The sequence below is a fragment of the Megalopta genalis genome, chromosome 12, assembly GCF_051020955.1.
Source record: "Megalopta genalis isolate 19385.01 chromosome 12, iyMegGena1_principal, whole genome shotgun sequence".
In the NCBI taxonomy this organism is placed as follows: domain Eukaryota; kingdom Metazoa; phylum Arthropoda; class Insecta; order Hymenoptera; family Halictidae; genus Megalopta; species Megalopta genalis.
This window is the reverse complement of record NC_135024.1, coordinates 8,095,251-8,115,387: the sequence shown is the minus strand read 5'-3', so window position 1 is coordinate 8,115,387 and position 20,137 is coordinate 8,095,251. Positions and strand designations below refer to the sequence as shown.

Here is a 20,137-nt window from a genome sequence, read left to right as displayed (position 1 = left end):
CCAGATCTATACCTGCTAAGGCTTGCAAAATCAGACACGTTTCCAACATATCAAATATTCTTTACAACGGATCAACTGGTTTGCCAAAAAATGGTCTTTGTTCGTCCATCGTGATGGTTCATTAGCCAAATTAAAAGCTGTTGTTTTTGCTAGGATTCTTCTTTAGCAGCCTAAATATGTTAGCAACTGATCAACTGGTTTCCCAGAGGTAAGACATCTTTGTACACTAATGAATTGTTGTTAATAGATGTCTTACTGTACGTCGAATATCTGCTTGCAACCTATCAATCATAGTAACCTTCTTTGCTAAAACGTTAGCCAGCCCATTAAAAATTCCCAAAGACTAATGAAATTACACTCAATCATAATAAACTTCTTCGGACGATTCTATTATTTAACCTTCTGCACTATAATTTACTAAACACGAATTAATTATTAATTATTTCTTCGAATCGATACAAAATTTAATTCTTCTGTTAACGAAATCTAGGAATGAAAAGAAATGAAGACATATAGGAAACAAAAATAGCTCTCTAATAGTTCATCTAAAATCGAAGATCAACAGTTAAGATTTTCCTAAAAAAAATTGTTCAAAAACTGCAATAATATCATCAATAATCCGTGAAATTGCTTAGATTAATATAACGTAACAAGTTGTTTGGCATTATTATCTAAAAGAAAATGATCGTCCTCCTCCTTTATACACAGTTCGATCATTGTATACCTGTAATACACTACCGATATGTAAATTTTTAAGAACCAAGAAGACCCAATCCACGCAGCTGCGAAAGAAGTCGTAGTGCAAGTTGTTACTACACCCGTCGAAAAAAGAGACAATTAGCGAAACCTAAACCGATCAAAAGAACCAGGCGAGGCTCGTAAAAGTATCTTCCATACGATTACGTCCGCGAATGAAAACTGCAGATCGCAAATGCAATTGGCGAAACGAGATTCCCGATATAACCGAATCAGAGCATATCATCGTCCGATGACTGTCGAACCGTCAGCGATCCGCGGATTCGATTGTCATCCGATAGGGAGACCCGGCTGGGCTGAATAATTCGAGCGTCGGTCCGCGTCGCATCCCGCATGAATAGTCTCCCCGAGAATCATTCAATTATGCAATAACCAAGTTCGACAGGCGCGAGACAAAACGTTCCGCCGTTGAAACACCGTTCCTGCGTCGTCTCCAGGGAGCCCCAGCCGCGCTCGAGGCAACGTTACGAGACGACGCGACGTCCTCCCGATGAGTGTATCGATCTTCGACGTCAAACCCGTGACGCGGGGGATGCTGCACTTGAGCTGTTTCACCCCCTCGAGCCTCGTGCTCTTTCAAAACTTTCTCGTGGAACACACAGTTCGCCCGCGAAAATCCTCCCTGACCCATCATTGTTAGCCCGACAAAGCCCGCGCCGAAGGGGCTCGCAAAGAATCTTTCGAAAATATTATTGAACTACCCCGGTTCGACTTTTTAACGTTGAACCTATCATCCCGGTTCTTTTGAATATGATGATTAAATGGATCTTTCAATTCAAGCATGCATCAGGGTAAAGCAGATTTATTCTATAAAGGCATATAATCAGAGACCGTAACTGTTATAAGCAGAACGAGCAAAAATTGAAGTATAACCATTGAATTTCATTTAAAATAATTTTGGTCACCAATAACCATTATAAATGACGGAAATAATTTTACAATTGTTATGAAATAATTTTACAATAGCAATTATCGATGACGATAATGTTAATTCATTACAGATAACCATCATAATTGACGAAAACCGGTTTTAGTTATGAAAACCATTGCGGAGTGAAAACTTTTAAATTGCGCAAAATTATGTCCCGTTTTTGAGATGTCGACAGAATTTCTGGCGATCCTTCTTGCTCCTTTAATTTTCAAACCCCCTGTTGTTTTATGGTAAATAGACTGCGGATCTTTATGCAAAATAAAAATTGTCTGAATCAATTGCAAGACGTTAGAAATATATGCAATAATTTTTAATGTCACTTCAGAAGATATATTTGCGTAATTTTAAGAAGAAAATGTCACCGTTAATATCCAGAAGAACATAGAAGAACATATCCATGTGCGAACACAAAACGATGAATTAGTTTACCAAGACCACTGTCACATCGCATGCACAATGAACAACGCTGATTCGCGAAAAGAACAATTCATTCGCCCCGAAATCGTGGCGCGCTCGAAACTTTTTGATTAAATAAAGTAGTTCGAAAGCAAAAGCTATTTTCGCCGGGGTTCCCCAGCGTGAGGCATCCGAAACTTTTAATTTCAGCAACAACGACATAATTGCGCTCGAGTTTCGTTAGGGAAATGAACGTTGCAACAGATATCAACGAAGAAATTTCGTGTAAAGCCAGCGTCCTCGGGTTCGTTCGGAGCGATCCAATATGGCGGCGCCGGGGAGAAGAGGCGAGAGAGTATCGGTGGTGTTTCGCAAATTTTCCGCCGCGTTCCATGAATTGCTCGAACATCGACGCAATCGTTATCAGCCTTTGCGATAAAGCCGTGCGCTTTAATTATCTGGCGTACAAGGCGATACGCGGCGAGCTCGTCCACGTCGACCCGTCGATTCCGGCTGTAAATTAATAATTACAGCGCTGCGGGTTTCATCTTTGAACTTACAAGTATGTCCTACCGATAGGATAGCATGTTAACACGCTGAAATTAATTAGGGGACCTTAACACTAAATCTATCAGAGCGGTTAAATGACCGCTTTTTAAACTTCGAGCAAAATTTTCATGTTCAATGTTTTCGCTTTTCCTCAACTAACTACACGATTTTTTTTTCCTATAACACACAAAAAATTAACAAAAGTCGTATTTGTTTATCTCTGTATTAGAAATAGAAAATACATGTCAAAAATGTGTTTGTGGGAAATGTTGGAAAACATGAGATTGTTTCAAACAATATTCGTTAACATGACTGCTGCGTTTAATTGATTAATAGCGTACTTTTTTCCTTTCGGTTGAAGATAAATATATAAGTATGTTTTCAGCTTCGAAAGGTATAAGTTGTTGACAAATAAACTCGTTCATAATTTGATTAATATTTGTAATTTTCTCATTCGTAGACGGATACTTAAAATCGACTAATTGAACGGCAAAGACCATATTGAAGAATATTTTTGCAGAGAATAGCGAGACGAAGCCATTTGCTCGCACAGAACAACTATGTCGGAAACAGTGCGACATTGAGCGACGACGTTAATTAGTCCGAATGTGAAATTAAAACGCAGATATTTGGTCACGGTTGTCCGATGAGCAATGAATCTCCATTTCCACATTCACACTGTCGATATAATAGCGTACACGCAGCTTGATAAACGTGGCTAATTGAAAGATAAAACGTTGATACGCTGCTCTTCACGACTTTCGCGAGGATTTTCATTTTTCTGGAGCACGTGATACTTGGGATCGTAAAATTTTCAAAGTGGATGAAACGTTAACGGGAAAGTCGGCAGCCGTTCATATCTCAAATATAAAATATCTAATATGCGGTTCTCCTTCTGAGCATGATGTCTCTGTGCTTCGAGCTTTCGAAAGTACAATCCCTGGTATACCCGGGTACAAATTTATTTTTCATAACAGAGAATGGTGTTCTAAGGATTCGTCCATTTTGCTTGAAAGCATGTCGTCAAATTTTTATGATAGGGTGCATAGGACATACATTGGTCGTGCTACTATTATCGGCTAATTATAGATAGCAAATTACTAACTGGTAAATAAAATACAGTTTAACAAGAGATATTATTAAAGAATGATCTTTTCCTTCGCGATAACGTTCAGATCGCTTTGCAATTCTATTTTAATGAATGGGACATTAACCGTTATCTCAAAAATTGTGGATCTTTCTAGAATCGAATTATACTTGTTTTTCAACTATATTATGCATATCTAATCACACGATTAAAGTCTGACTAATTTACAATTAATTTTAATTGATTGCATTTATTCAACGCAACCATTTGATGAATGAGACAAAATGCACGTGTTAAAAAAATTGAGTAAAGCAAGTAAACGTAGAAGAAACTCATTGACACTATGCACTTGTATAGTAAAAGAACTGGTCTTCCAAATGTTTCGAAATGTTTAGAATCAGATAGGCCGTTTAGTTTCTTTGTTATCTTCTCCTAAATCCTTCTCATTATCTTCAATTAAAAGTTTCTGATTGCTTGTAGAACTTCCGAGACCCATTTTTAGGCGATTTCGGTAATTGTGAATTAAAAACTTGGGATTCTGTGGAAGTAAGAGAAGAACGGGCATTAATTGTAGGACAACGCGGTACGTCCTCGCCCCAATTTTTCTGGGCATGAAAAATCGTGAGCTATCATGACGAATTGCCGACTCGACACCCTGTGGATTTCGACGGCGTGCAAATCAAAGTAGAACATCGCTCACCGTTCGATTTTGTCCATCGTGGTCGGATGCTGCAAGATGGTTTGCTGTCCGGACATTTCGACGACGCATTGTGTACCGAGCTCCAGCTCTGAAACATAAATTGTGTTAGTCCAATCAGCGCTGGCAACGTTAACGGCGGGCGTTCAGGTCTACTGCGAAAATTAGAACACGATCAACCGTTTTCTCATTTGTGTGTGCGGCAATTACACGAACGGTATACAAGGGTTAATATTGTACAGTCGCGCGAACCACTGTTAATAGGACAAGTTTCCAAAATGCTCCGTTTTCGAACAATGGCGACGCTAAATTGCGCAACTCCACCCCCTACTGTCGAAAATTCCAATCACAGGACCCAAAAATTAATTAGCGCTTAAAAGAACGTCATCGAACTTTGGAATTTACAAAATATCACGTTTTGATCGAGAGAATTGTGCATTACACACTTTTTGGTTCTTTAGGTATACAGTCGTTGCACAGTGTACGATCAAATTTCATTTAACGCTAAACGTTTCATATTTTTCATTTTATAATTATTCAGATCATAAAGTCGCCTCCGTTGGAGATTGTTGAATAAATTTTTTTATTCATTCACTGTGTAAATTTATAACTATCGGTAAAGAAGCAAGAGTGATCACGTGGAAGAATTGTTGAATAATTCAGAGAAATTAATTGAGATTGTGTTTGAGTTTATTGGACGTGTAACTCTCGGCGTAAGCGTAAAAAATTGCGGATAAATATTGGATTGTTTTATCACTGAGCCAAATTGAAAGTTGAAATTAGTCGCTTAATTAAGCGTCATCCATGCGAAACCAGTTCACTCTCCCGATGCTTTTTCCCTGGTAAATTTCATACTTGAACCGGTCATCGCTGCGCGCGTAATGAAATCTCGAGTTCATGCATAATGGATCGTATAAACAGAATTTACAAGGCGGGACCGCAGTGCGCCGTCCGTCGTCTATAAATATATATTTTACCAACAATGGGAAAAAAGACGAGTGTTGCAGCATCGAAAAAAGGTGATGAACAACGTCAAAAAAAGGTGAGTATTACAACTTGGTACAAGCGAGCATTACAACTTACGACTTGGATCATCTCTGCGGTGTTCATTTATAAGGTTGATTAAAATATAGTCCGTTCGATTAAAATGTTTCTGTGCTAAATGATACCTCTTCGTTACTTTAAATTACGAAATTCACTCATCGAAAAGAAGATACATACGTGTTTTACATCGTAAATAAATGTCTCCTTCAGAAGTTTTTATCGATTTAAAAAGGAAAATCGTATACAGTGATATTTTTAATTGTAATTATTTTTTACAAGCGAATCTTAATCTCTCTCTGTGTTAAATTCAAAACTAATTTAAGATTAATATTTTACAAGACAGTTCGAAAAACAGTCCAAAAATCACCACGAAGATCATAATTCTGTGTAATAGTACAAGGCATCGAGGTTATAAATAACGAGATCAAAAAGGATTGCAGTTTTAATCTCTGGCATCAAGGGACACAAAATCTTAACAATAAAGTGTCTGACTCGTCCCAAACGATTGTGTTCCAACTATCACGGACGGAGTTTGATCACGCGTTCTTGTTGACGTACCCGATTTACTACTGAATATGCATTGTATACTCAAGGGAGTTTATTTAATTATAAGCCCTGAACAAACCGAACAGTGGCCCGGCATTATTCAGGCGGCACGTTACGACGCAACCGCCAAATGAATTGTCGATCGACGAAGAACATGCCCGAGATTTACTAGAAAATCTCCTATCGTTCCTCGCGAATAACGATGAGGTCCTGTTGCAGAATAATGGAAGACCCTGATACACCGGCAGACAGTTTTATCGATAACTAATAAGAAAAGCTAATATCGTCTGCGATCGATACAGCAAAATTTGTACAACAAGTCCAAGAGTTAGTAGAACCGTGCATACATCATTAGAAAGTTTGATTTTTGTATGATTTTTTTCAACGCACCGCGAATCGATACCGGCCTTGGCAGATTTTGACGTCAGGGTGGCGTCATTGGCCGTGATGGCATAAACCACGATTGTCCCCTTAGAACTTCACACTTTTTCGTGTCAAACTTTTTAGTCTCATCACACGTGCAGTGTCCGTATCTCGCTTCAGCCCGGCAACTTTACTTTCTCCGACGAAATATATTTGAAAAAATATGTAGGCGAGTCAGTTTTGGTTATACAGTTTCCGATGTTCCGAATATCGCGAGAAATGAAAACCTGTACGTTGATCGTGGGTGGTTATAGTGTTTCGAGAGATGAAACTACGTAACGAACGAGAAACAAAAGAAGCCGTACGTGTTGCGACGCTGGTTACATCCACACCCCCGCTTAATCGTATCACGCAGCAACTGTTTGCGAATAAACACGTCGACACGCGAGATATCGAAACGAAGCGTCGCCGTGGATCGATTGAATCGATCGTGGAACCCAGCTTCTTCGATAGCACGATTGTATAAAAAGACACCTTTCACTTTTCCTCTAAAAATACCGAAATAGTCGTTCTCCAATTTTTACATAAATATTTTGTTGACCGTAGAATTGATTTAGCTGCGATGGAACCGTTGACAGAAATGTTAGCGTCAATTTTTACGGTTCAGCGAATCGCGTGGAGATATACGCGAATCGTCGATTTCTATTTTATTGCTTTAGTTTCAATTTTTAGTGATATATACGTTTTTTCCCATGTGTTTCATCGCTTTGGTCCGTTTACTATTATTTCCTTTTATTTGCTGTGTACGTATAAATCGTTCGCGTATAGACGCGCGAGAACAAATCGTTCTTCCGAAAGGATGTATCAAAAACGAATTAATAAAATAAGAGTATCAACAGTATTTATAAACAAGTGGAAGCTGCCGAAGTGCCAAACTATCAGTGCAAACAGAATGACACTGAGAATAAAAGAGAATCGGCGAACGTCGGGGGGAAAAAATCAAGTTGCACTTGACGATGCTGTAACAGACAACATAACGAAGTCATGCGTGACACCGGTCGTTAACGCGGAGAGAAAAAAGGTTGGTAACAAGAAGGCAGTTTATGTTGAGGAAAAAAGGTCAGCAAGAAGGGAATGTGTGTCTATATACGTGAAGGAAAAAAAAAAATTGGGAAAAAGTTGATGTACCAACATAAAAGAAACGAGGAGTGGACAGCGTGGTGATCGATGCGATCCATTCGAGCGGGAATAAAATGCAGGAGGGCGAAGGAGCGTGCGAGCATGTAGAGAAGCCATGCATAAGGTCTTATGACAGTCTTACGACAGTCACGAGTCATATCGCTCGTAACATTCAACGTCCGCGCGCATACGTAATCGCATGAGGCGGTAAATCCACGCTAAGCGACCACTCGCCTTAACTTTATTCAAACGCATCGGCAACCTGCTCGGCCAATCGGATCGATAACGCGTAACCTGTGCTCATTCATGACTCGATGCGTTCGGTGCTCACGGATCAGTTTTCCTCCGCAGTCGATTCTTTCGAATTCTTTATCGAAGTATCTATCTTCGTCCTCGCAGCTTCGGTCGGAAACCGAATATTTCCTCGAAGCTTGGCGCAAAACTCTCGAAAGTGTACAGAAAGATAGAAAATTCGACATTTTTAATATCTTTCGGCGCAAGTCGCGTCTCGATATCTGTTTTCTATCAGAAATTACAGCGCTTCGTAGCTTATGACGCCAGGGTAGCGTCATCGGTCTTGATGGTGTAAACCTAACGTAACCTTCTATAATTTCACGTTTCTTCTTATCAATCAACCAAGCCTCGTCGCATCTGCAGTGGCCGTATATCGTTTTACCATCTTAATATCATCCTCCCCGGAGCAAAACATGCTTCGAAAAATTAATAAATCGAATATGTACAATTGCACAAATACATATATGAAAATGCATGTGCACGCTGTGACTCTTTGAGTAGACTTCTTATAGAGTAGACTGTTCAGAAAGGAAAGTTCAAACGGTCTTCGACGCTATCCCGTTTTTATGAACTGATCGAAGTAGTTCCGAGTCTACTGCGCCATAAATCACGGCCGTAGATCAGTGCCGTAGTAGACCCTACCCTGCTGAAAAGTCACGCGATCTCTATGGATTTCCGTTCATTGACACGATCGCCGATGTTCATTGACGAGGATCTTACGCACGAGCGAGCGATCGCGGGCGCACGACGACTCGCCGTGCGTGCCCACGCACACTGATGCCGCCTTCGGACATTTTAATTGCCTTTGTCGCGTGTACGTGTCGCCGCGTTGATTACAGCGATCCAGCCGAACGAAGGTGGGGAACGATCGTCTATCCCGATCAACGGTGGACGTCTTATCTGCTGCGTAATAGCCGCGCAAGAAACCTCGGACAGGAAGCGCGCCGACGCCGATATTAAAACGCTTTTTATCCTTCCCGGCAGCTTCTGGGTCGCGGATAATTGAAAACCGAACGTCACCCGCCGGCTCAAATGTCCCCGATCACGCCCCAAAAAATTTGATTTGCAGATTGCGCATTTTAGACCAACTGCGATTCGATTTTTATTTCCGTTCCATTAGGTCTTCATTTATGTTTCCGGTTTCTGTCGAATTCATGATTTCGATCACAAAAATTTCAACCCTTTAGAAATTGTTGTTTAAAAAACAACTACAGAGAATTGTAAAAGAATACACACTTTAATTTTTAAACGCGTATCTACGTTTGATAAAAGTGTTTTTGATCGAAAGTTATGATGTAAAAGAAATGGGGTCTGACATTGGACACCCTCGCTCTATAAATTCTAGAGAACGACGATGTATTCAAATTGCTTTTAAAGTTGCGCGAGTTATTATTAAATCGTGTATTAATTTAATACGCCTTTCCGCCGATTGAAAACAACATGTAAGCATGCTCCGGTGATTGCCATAAACGCTCGATTACTCGCAGCCTCCTAACGAGCGTGCGCGGCAAACAAGAAAAGAATTATCCGCGCGGGGACGAGGCTGGGAATTATCCGCGTTAACATTCTCAATTTTTTCGCTGGTGCGCCGTTAACGTTCCAGTTTAACGGAATTATAATCATTTAATTTCGCTGCACCCTCGACCGAAAAGAGGGAAGAAAAAACAAGGAAAATGTCGGTCGCCGGCGCCGTGGAACGGGGGGGAGAAGGAAATTACACCGTTTCGCGGGTCTACGGACAAAACCAAAGAACCGTCCTCGGGCTCTAATTAACTGAAAGAACCACTCGCCCGCTCCTGTTCCGCAAACGGCGGAAAGATATCGAACCGAAGGAATCGTCGAACGGCTAATGAAAATTGAAACCGGACCTCTAATGGAACGTATTAATTGGCTGCTGAAGGAGGAATGCTTCGGCAACGGGGAACAAAGCCCTCGGATCTTGATTTCGGCACGACAATGCGGCAATTGTTTCGAAAATGTTTAAACAAACATTCGAATAGTCTGTCTCGTTCTGTTTCATTTTATTTTTATTTTATTTCATTTGCGGGCAAATGTCCATTATGAGGTAAAGCAAAACAAGTGGAAACAAAACAAGTACAGTAACAACGAGTACAATGGTAAAGAAAATGTAGTAAAAATGTAAAAGAATAATTTTGCTAGATATAAAGTAAATGAGCGAAATAATGATGAGGATGGTTTATTCGCGCCACGCTTTTAGAGAGCAGTGGGATGCGATTTCGAGGCCTCCCATTGAACGACGCGTTTCTGTTTTATCGATGAAGGTGAAAGAAGATGATAAATAAGAAAGTAGGTGCAGCATCATGCGGTGGAGATGGTGCTGCTTTAACGCGACGTATCGGGTGAGACTGGAGGAAATGATTAATTTTGACTTTTTCGCATAATCCATAAACGGTTCTGTTCTAATAATAATAAAAAAATCATCAGAGTCCGAAGAAAATTTTAAAACGAATCTGTCGACGAACATATGTTCTCGATAAGTATGATCTAATTTTGCATGATCTATTTTTTTCAGCTATAATCCTCTTGGCTAGTTACCGGTGACTTGGCTGATGGGTTGCAGAAAGTAAATAATCTAACTTCGCGAGTAAATAAATAAAGTAACTTTAACGAGAGCGACGCGGAGATTACGTTCGTCAAGGAACGACCATTTCCTTGTCAGAGAGTTTTCCCTCGGTTTATTTAGGAAATCTCGACGCAGGCTACCGATTCGTAAAGCGAGCCTTAAGTAAACTCTTTTTTTCGTTTTCTTTGGACCAGACTACCGTGGCAGGTAGACAGGTGTTCCGAGTTGGCTCGGGTCTGAACGAAGTAGACGAGGCATCCTCGAGTGTTCAAGGCAGAAGGGACACTCTAAGAATATTTTTAGTGCCCTGGAATGTTTTTCTCGTAAAAGAAACGGACGATAATTGCAAGTTCGTCTTCCATACCCACGGGAAATAATTTCATTCATTAAAAGAACCAGGATACATCTGGAATTTCCTAGAATGCTTTCGCAAGAAAATTACGGAAACATTTAGGACAGTTCGCTAAAGGAACGAGTCATTATTAACCCATCGCATTAGGATTTATCTTCGAAGAAACGTGCATGTGCAGACAATTTAATTTAGCGTACATCCATGCGAGAAATTATCAAGAAATAAAACTGAAATATTTCTGTTTTTATTCGATGTATTTATATAAATGTAGATACTATTTCATTTGTAATAGAACAGATTAATAAAGTAATGCTAATATTAAATAAAAATTGAAAAATATCCTGTTTAAGTTACAACGAAATTAAGGAAAAAGTTCTTCGCATAATTGAAACTATTCTGAACAAAATTTACAAACTATACAAATTCCTTTTTGATATTGTTTATTTTCTAACAATTCGTTCTAACTACGATGACACAATTTTAAATAGAGAGGAACAGAAAAGGAACTTTGGCACAGAAAATATTTGCGTGCGAGACTCGTCATTTCCACTGAAGGGTTTAAGTGTACAAGGTTCGAATAAGAATGAAAATCAACGAAGCGTTTGTGACACAAATATTATTCGCACTCGCCTGACTTTATCTGCGTGCAAGAAGATGACCTCCGTATCTTTGCTAACCCTAATAGCTTGCAAGGAAAATATCTGAACGAAACGGTCTTCTTCAAATTGATTCCGCATTCTCGATTGTTCCCTCTAACGACCTACGAAAATAGAAACTCGCGCGAAGATCCGCAGTCTATTCATCAAGCAGACTGCAGATTTCGCGTAGAGCACACGATTTTTCAATGTGCAAGGTGAAAACGCGGTGGATTCCGTCGAGCCTTTCATGCCGCCTCGTGCATTGCACTCTGAACAATCGAAATTTCGTCTGTGATTCCAGCATAGGAGAACCGGCGCATAAAGATCACCATTTGCATGAGGATCCGCAGTCTACTTATCACGCACGCTAGACCGACACGCCATCCGAAAGCGCAGATAAATCATCCGCGCCTTATTTACGACTCTCCGTTGTCAAACGATCGTGTTCCTCTGCAGATGTCTATCCGCTCGAGCGTATAATCGACGAATCGAGCGTTGTCTCTACGATGTACCGGGTGTACGTTCGCGTGAACGATCGGTTCCAGCGAGTCGCGAGCTGTTAAACAGAGGGGGGACCTAATGATTCGCGATAATTCATCAACGTCGTGTCATTTATTCATCGCGCAGAGTCGAGCGGCTCTCGCCGATGAACGTTGTAATTCGTCGGTCTACTTTGTGGACACCATCTTCCCCGCGTTATCGATCCGCGCTGCCCTCCCACGTTACTGCGCTTTGATGCACTCCCACGATACACGCTTGTAACGTGTAACCCCGGCCCCCGTGTACGTGCGATCGTCGAGCCTGTAACCTGACAGTTATCGAGCCACGGCTCCGAACGGCGTTTATCATCGCCGCGATCTGTGTATCGTGATTCTGGTAGCGCGTGCACCGACTATCGCTCCATCATCCTCTCTCGATGATCTACCTACAGGGTGGCGTGTGATACTTCGCCGGTCTCTCGACTTTACGACTCGCTCGATGCCCCTCGGAAACGATACGATACGGTATCATTCGTAACGCAAGTAATATCGTCCCGTGTAATTAGATTGCGAGTCTTTATAAGATGGAAGTAATACGTTGGCAGTCCTGACGACTTGTCAGCTTAGAAAGCAAGGATTAATGATTGGGGACCTACAAACACGTTGCTTAGATGCAACAGCAATTTCATTTGCAAAAAATTTCTGTGCAGTAACACAGTCACATTCTATAGAGTAACGATTAAACTGCGGATTTTTATGCAAAATATATTATTTATTTTGTTCATATTTGTTAAGAGTTTTATTTCTCATCTTATAGTCCTTTTTTTATTTCGTAATTATACTTCGTATCATTTCTTTCTGAATTTTTCGCTCAGATACATTTTGGTCGGTAATATAAGATTTAATTTTTGTCATGTCTTGACGGGGTAATACCATGATATTTTCAGATCGTTTTTTTGCAATCTCGCATTTTACGTGCTCAATTTTTTCATAAATCTGTTAAAATCCGCAGTTCGGTAGTAACAATCGAACAGAATTCTTTGTAGGATTGATAATTAGTAAAAAATGATTGAGCTTCTTTTATTTGGTATGAACTTACTCGTTAAAATATATATTTAGCAAGCTTCCGGTGCAGAAAGAGTTAAAAAAATACCTCTGAAATTTTTATGTCTAATATTTCACGCGCTCATTTTTATCGTGAATCCATAACATCCGCATAGAGAAAATGCGAATTCATATCTTTTCAACTATTTTATAATAAATATTTTATAATAAATAGGTACAAAATTTTCCATTACTGCTGAAGAACTTCTCCAGGTCAAAATAAAATAATGATGATACACATTTTAGTTAATAAAAACGTTCTCTTCTGTTCTATAAATATACATGCTACGAATGTATGAAATATGCAGTTTAATTATTCCTATCTTCACAAATTTTTCGTAACGAGCATCACGAGTGAACATATTATCCTTGCCTATTAGAAGAATACTCCAGATCAAAATACGATAAAAATGTTACTGCTATTGTTTCAAAAAAGCATTCCTCTGTATTTTATATAAAATCCTTAATTATTCCTGTCTTCGTACGCTGCTCCCTGAAAAGTGAATAAATTATTCTTGTCTAGTAAAACGATCCTTCAGACCAAAATAAAATCAAGAGATTGATTGTTCTTAATGCGCATATTTTCATGTATTTCCACAAATATACGTATGTCGTAAACGCATATGTGTAGGTCCAACATTTGCAAGAGAGATTTCGCTGAATTTCTACGAGGAATGCTTGTTTCAATTTCCCTGAGAACGCTGATAGTCGTCGAAATGAGCGGATCACTTTATCCGGCAGCGTATTTAGGGATATGTCGGGAAGGAACGGTTTTCGGAGCTCGATAACGTGGTCCACCGGACGTTTCCCAACCCCCGAATCGTTGTTTGTATTTTTGGAACGCGGCTGCACCGAGAGGATATTTGCTCCCATCTTGAGTTGAAGTACTGTGTTATTTTTTAACGGCACTCGAGGCGATGCTGTCGTTCGTCGAATAACGAAGTTCCGAAGGAACGTCTGCGTGGATCGCTCAAGGGCGCAATTAAAATGATCCAGTTCCAATTATAGCATCACGCTGACCAAAGAAAATCGTCGGAACTCCGCGGAAAGATATTTACCGTCCGAATGTCCGGCTTGATAAATTCTTTAAACTTCCCGAAGCTCCCCGGTAGTGGATTACGAAACTTCTCCATTCAATAATGCGATTAAACTTTCTAATGACATCGCGAATGGAAAAATATCAGCGGAAACAGCGGACGAACTTTCGCAATCCGGTGATTTCCAATTTAAATCGATTCAAAGTCAATGTTTCTTTGTCTTGGCTTATTTCCTTCCTCAATCTCCATTTCGAAATGGCCTCGAGCTCCCTAACGACATAGATCATCGCCGACCGAAAAAGCAGTTTCACATTGCGATTATCGGTCCCTCGATTTTCACTTCGTTTTTGATTTTCTATTTTCGGTCCGAAAGCATCGGATAAAGTGAAATTTTCAGCTGCGAGTTTCTCGATCTTCTAATTCCCACGAGAATATGCAGCGGCGGCTATAACCGCCAAAATGGCGACGAACGTAAAGAGAGGAATTTAATTAAACGAGGCCTCGAGGACAAGTCGTAACAGCGAATTGTAATGAGGCGATGAAAACGCGAAAACAGCTAAAAACGCGTTTAGGCAATTAGAGGAACGAGTGGCAAAAAGGTGGACGTCGCAGGATCGGGGAATAAAAATTTTACGGGATCACGTACGACGGCGGGGAATTAAACGAAACCTCCGCAAGAGGATGAGGAGGACTGGGACACACAACACCGGCGAACAAGGTAATTCCACGGACAAAAAGAATTTCAACAAGACGCGTGCTCGTTTAAATTTAACTCAATTACCGTAATAAGCCGACCGACTTCGCAATTTTACCGTTAGCGTACACACGTAATTGAACCGGTACTGTAGCCAATTTGAAATGTACACACGTCTTCTATGATTCTTGAATCTTCCGACCTGTTTGCACTTGTTGGAACGATTCTTACCTAGCGAGCCGTTTTGTTACCAACATCGGTTTGTGACCTAATGGAAAAATAAGTTTTCTGGAGGATGAATTGACATCTTTACTTAAAAATTCTGCGGCTGATTATAATAAGGACGAACGAATCAATTTGATGTCCAAATCGTTTAATAATTAAATTGTTCTGACAATTAATTAAGATCGTCAACATTTTCATTAAGGTCTATACATACAAAATCTAAAGTGTCTAAGAAGTACATTAAGTATTTTGAAAAATTTGCTAAATAAAATTATAAATGATCCGAAGCATATTAAGTTATATTTTTGTCAAAAAGGTTCGCCGTTCGAGGGTTAATGCTAAATTCCATATTTTTTAATTTTAAGATCGTTGACATTATAAAATCTCTTCTGTAGGAATTCATTGAATAGATTTGAATAGCGAAATGTCTAAATATATTCAGTCTTGTTGTAGATATAAAATAACATAAGTTGGTCACTTTCAATGCCCGGAAGGGGTTTAGCGTTAATGCATAGCATGATATTGATCGACTTCAAGTATTCAATGACGAAATTAAATTGATCTGCTTTCCATCAAAAATTCGATGTCAAGCTAAAAATTGTTAAAAAAGAAAAAGAGATCGTTAAGCACTTGTATACGAAGCAAACAAAGAATATTTGACGATGAAATTGCGGATGAAAAATTGGAAACCTCTCGGCAGGGGTGGCTTTAGTCCCGGTATCAGACTTTTAAACAGCGAATGGTGTACACGTGTAAAAGCAGAAAATCGAGGTTGCGACCGAGGTCAAAATCAATCGATTTATGATAGCCCCGCTCGTGACATACGGTTATGACGTTTTTGAGTTATTCATTGTTCAAGTAACACGCACGGCCAGCGAAATTTACCGGCCTCGCGATTTTTCCCGACTTGTGCGCGTGCTAAATCAGTGTCGCGCGGCTATTGCCTAATCGTCGGCTTTCGTAATGAAACAGACGCTGATTAACGACATGAAATGTTCGACTGGCATTCTCCGACTTCTGGAGACAGAGCAAAGACTAATCATTCACAACATACAGAAATAAGAGATTATTAGTTTCTCGACCTCGTCATTCGTCATACATTTTCTATAGATATCTACAGCGAAACAAGGTGAAATGTTTCACATAATTTCAATATTTGCTCGACTACAGACAAGATTTAAGACATAAGAGAATTATTGTAATTATAAAAAGACTTCCTGTTTTCCAGTCAGCTGTCTTTGACGAGTATATTCGTCATAGCTAGACTGCGGATTTAATGCATTTACGACTGAAATGCGGACCAGTGAAGTCGTCAAGGACGACTAATATAATAATAATGCTACATTACATATAATAATAATGCTACAATTGAATAATAATAATGTAGCATTGAATAATGCTACATTATTCAATGTAGCATTATATATTTTACAAAAATATTGTATTTAAACAAACTATAAAGGAAATCAACCATGTATAGTATAATTACAGTAACTTACACTCTTATCAAAGAGATCGCAGAAACTAACTGGTTAAATAAGAAGACAATTAGTTCAAGATCACCGTTTCAACCTCAAGCTCACTGTCGACAAACGTCAGACACAGCAGCTGCAACAGAAGTATCAAAATCCAAGAATAGAACCCTGAAAAATCCACTCTAACGATCGGAAAGAACGAAACCCAACGTTCTACGGAGCGTTTCAAAGGAGCCGTGAGAGAATTCTGCGATCCTTCCACCGCCTTGTTGCGGATCCAATTCCCGAACGACGTCGGACGTCAGACAAAGGCCGCGATCGAAAATTGTATCTTCTTTCAGTAATGCAACCCGCGAGCGCGAACAAGGACCGAGAAGCAGGTCCGCATCGGGACCCAGCAGCCTGTCTATCGCAGTTATCGCGTCCTATCGCGATAATAGTGTGCCGGCGCGCATTCAGATACCTCGATTACATGAAACTGCTGACCAAGCGTTCGATCACGTGCGAAAATCTGGGCCAAGGATCCCGAGGAAGGTTTCCGCGAGTTCAAAGACTACCGATCCCCCGCGTGCACTACAATCGAAAACTTTCGCGATCGTTTACACGACGTCGCCTGGGAAAATCCTCGCGCGGAACCTTCGCGCACCCGTGGATCTCGTTAACGTTCCCGTTTTTACGTGATCGAGCCTTTCCTGGGGGCTTCCGAGACCTTTGACGATCTCGCGTTTAACCCCCATTTGGGCCGCGTTTTCCCCGAACGACCGTAATTGCTGCTAGATTACGAATTTTATGCGTTTGTGGCAGACAAGTCTTTCGAGGCCAAAGATTTTTTAACGCTTTCACCGCCGTGTCTCGGTTATAATATGCGAGTGACGGAGTTATTTTAAATGTAAAATTAATTTTTACGTAAATCTGCTACATTTTCTCAATTTGACTAGGAACTGCAAAATGTAAATTTTTTCGGAACGTAATTCGTGTCGTATAAACGTAGCTTTTAAACTTTAATTCGATCGAATACGATGCTTCAATCTTATGCAATTTTTTAGATCGGTAGCGGCGGTAGACGAAATATTAAACAGGACAGTGATATATTGATTTGAAATGTTTCTAGAACGTGAAAAAGAAACTGTGCATATACAATCAAATTTCAGATTCTGAAACGGGAAAAATTGACTTTATTTTCACGTGATTTTGAGTGTAACGCGTGCTTGAATAAGAAAAGTTCCTTCAATAATTTCACAAGGAAACATTCTTATAATGTCAATGATTATAAAATAAATTACATAGAATTCGTTATTTGGTACGATCTATTTAATATTTAATCTGTTAACACGTTCCGTGACACGTGTACCATCGATGGTACACGCTTGCATGTTTACTTAGTGAACTGAACAAATTGTTTACAAGAAATTTAGAACCGGAGAATCAATTTCCACCGCAAGAATGGGCGTTGATAAGTTTTTGTTACGTTGTTATGTGTACGAGAATTAATAATTGCACGTAATACATCAAGTTTTAGTAAAATATCAAAGTGTGAAGATTCGAGTAAAAAAAGCTCGGCACGGAACGTGTTAAGGGCTGTTTAGTTGTTCTCAACCCCAACAGTTTCATGTCCAACAAATAGCCTCGATACACATAGTTGCACGATCATTTTAACAATTTCGCAGTGTATTTTGCGACTGTATTACTACATTTCATCTTTCCTGGCAATACCTGTATTACCGGTCCATTCGGCGATAGGTTCGCCGTTGAAGCCTGGTTAGTAATTTCGATATTTTCACGAGAGTGTGGCAGGTCCGGTGGTCAGCGATGCGCACGGTCGCTGTTAGGTTGCAAAAAGCGGTCAACGGTGGGTGACCGTAGTCACCTTTACCGAACGAGGGGGTTAAATCGCAGCGGCGAGAAATTAGCGTCGATTGGCGCGGCGCAGCATGGCGGCCATGCTCGGATAACTTGGATTATCAACAGGCCCCCGCTATTCAAAGCCAGAAGCACATTTTCCCCGATAATTAATCGTCGTCGACGGATAATTAAGGAAATAAAAATGAGTCGAGAGGTAGCGTTCGAGCGCAGTATCGATTACATACGGGATCCGCGACGGTCTTGAGCCGTGCGATTCGCGTATTGACGCAACGCCCCGCTAATTTGCGAACGAATGAATACGCGAAAATGAGCGTGCGCGCGCGCGCCACTCGTGGAAACCTGTAAATTTTTCATTAACGCTCGCCGACGTCTCGCTTCCTCCGCGATCGCAAGACCCGTAGCCGCTATGAACGCTACAGAAATTAGTTTTTAATGAATCCAATTAGCCGGCGATTTTACTGCTTTCGATATTTGGCTTCCGCCGGGGCTTCGAGAAAATTTCATGAATAGAACTCGCGTAGCGCCATGGAAATTCGTGTTTTGCGCGAATTATATCGAAACCGCCCAAAAGTACGCGAATATTCGTTCCTTCTCCGCGGTATTTTAGACGTTTATTTTACTTTATTTTATTTATTCATTATATACGGGCGAAAAACCAATTGGTATACGGAATTATACCACTATTCGGTTGTGATAGAGATAGATATAGATGGTTTGCAAGAAAAGAAAGAAATGTGATAGATTTATAAAATTCGAATCGTACAGATGAAGTAGATATTAATATACGATAGATTGTAGACTCGGTTTCGAAAAGCAGAAATTCTACCGCCAGAAAATTATAAACAAACCGGATTTATCTGCTTTGATGAGAACGACTGACTTGCAAGCTTGCATTCTATTGCAATGTCTTTTTAGAATTTGCTAGATACAGTAATGTCTCTCCAATTGACGCTCAGATTGTCCACAAAAATGGACAATTTGGGGAGAGGAGACACGATTATTCGAGGCTTGCGGTTCGTTTTCATAGTTACGAATTGTCAACAACTATAAAAAGCACGAGCTACAAGGCTCGAACAATCGTATCTTCTCTTCCCAAATTGTCCATTTTTGTGCGCAATCTGAGCGTCAGTTAGGGAGACATTACTGTACTTTGCTCGCAACGTATTTTAAAGAACATCGATGAGATCGATGCGCGTACATCGTGTAATTAGCAGCTAGATTTGTGCTTAAGAAGGATGAGTAATTAGGAGCGAACTAATTTCGCCAGACAGGCTATGGAAAAGACAATAGTCACTCAACAGGCCGCCGAATCGAAAAAAGAAAGCAAGGTCCGCCACACCTTCCGACCCATTGCCATTTTCTTTCCACCGTCGCAGTAACAACGTTACCAGGATTGTATTTGATGATGTCTGAAATGTAGGTCACGTGCGCACCCGGCCGGAGGTCCAAGCAATGGGTCGCAGCGCAGGTGAAACGACTCGAACTTGAATTTAGAAAGAGAGCTGCAGAGAATGCAGGAAAGGGTCGAGCATTCTTGTTAGCGTCCCTGGCCGGGCTTAGTTTTTACATTTGCTACACTGCGACGTGCGGCTGCATGCAGACTCGATGCACTTCAATGACCTGTTTATGGCATTGTTCGAGGAGAGGCTGCGGCCATCATTTGGCCGACATTATGTGCCAAGCGAAACACACTGGGAACGTTTATTCGGTTATGTTAAAAGTATTGCTCAGGACTCGCGACTTTATACTTCCGCGAAGATTTGCTTTTACGTTTTATCGCGTTTCGAGACGCACGTGTTCACGGTTCAGGATCTTTAAAAAATTCTCGTCATTCGATACCCTCG

The 20,137-nt window shown here is 40.4% G+C and overlaps 1 protein-coding gene across 11 annotated transcripts in view; it reads right to left on the bottom strand.

Moving 5' to 3' along the window:
* Positions 1-20,137, bottom strand: part of LOC117217487 (Kinesin heavy chain 73) — a 151,723-nt gene that overhangs the window by 127,099 nt on the left and 4,487 nt on the right. For all 11 annotated transcript variants that reach the window (XM_033465116.2, XM_076525553.1, XM_076525558.1 and 8 more), the window contains exon 2: positions 4,420-4,507. In XM_033465116.2, the coding sequence (XP_033321007.2) occupies positions 4,420-4,507 (88 nt within the window). The remainder of the gene's footprint in view (positions 1-4,419; positions 4,508-20,137) is intronic.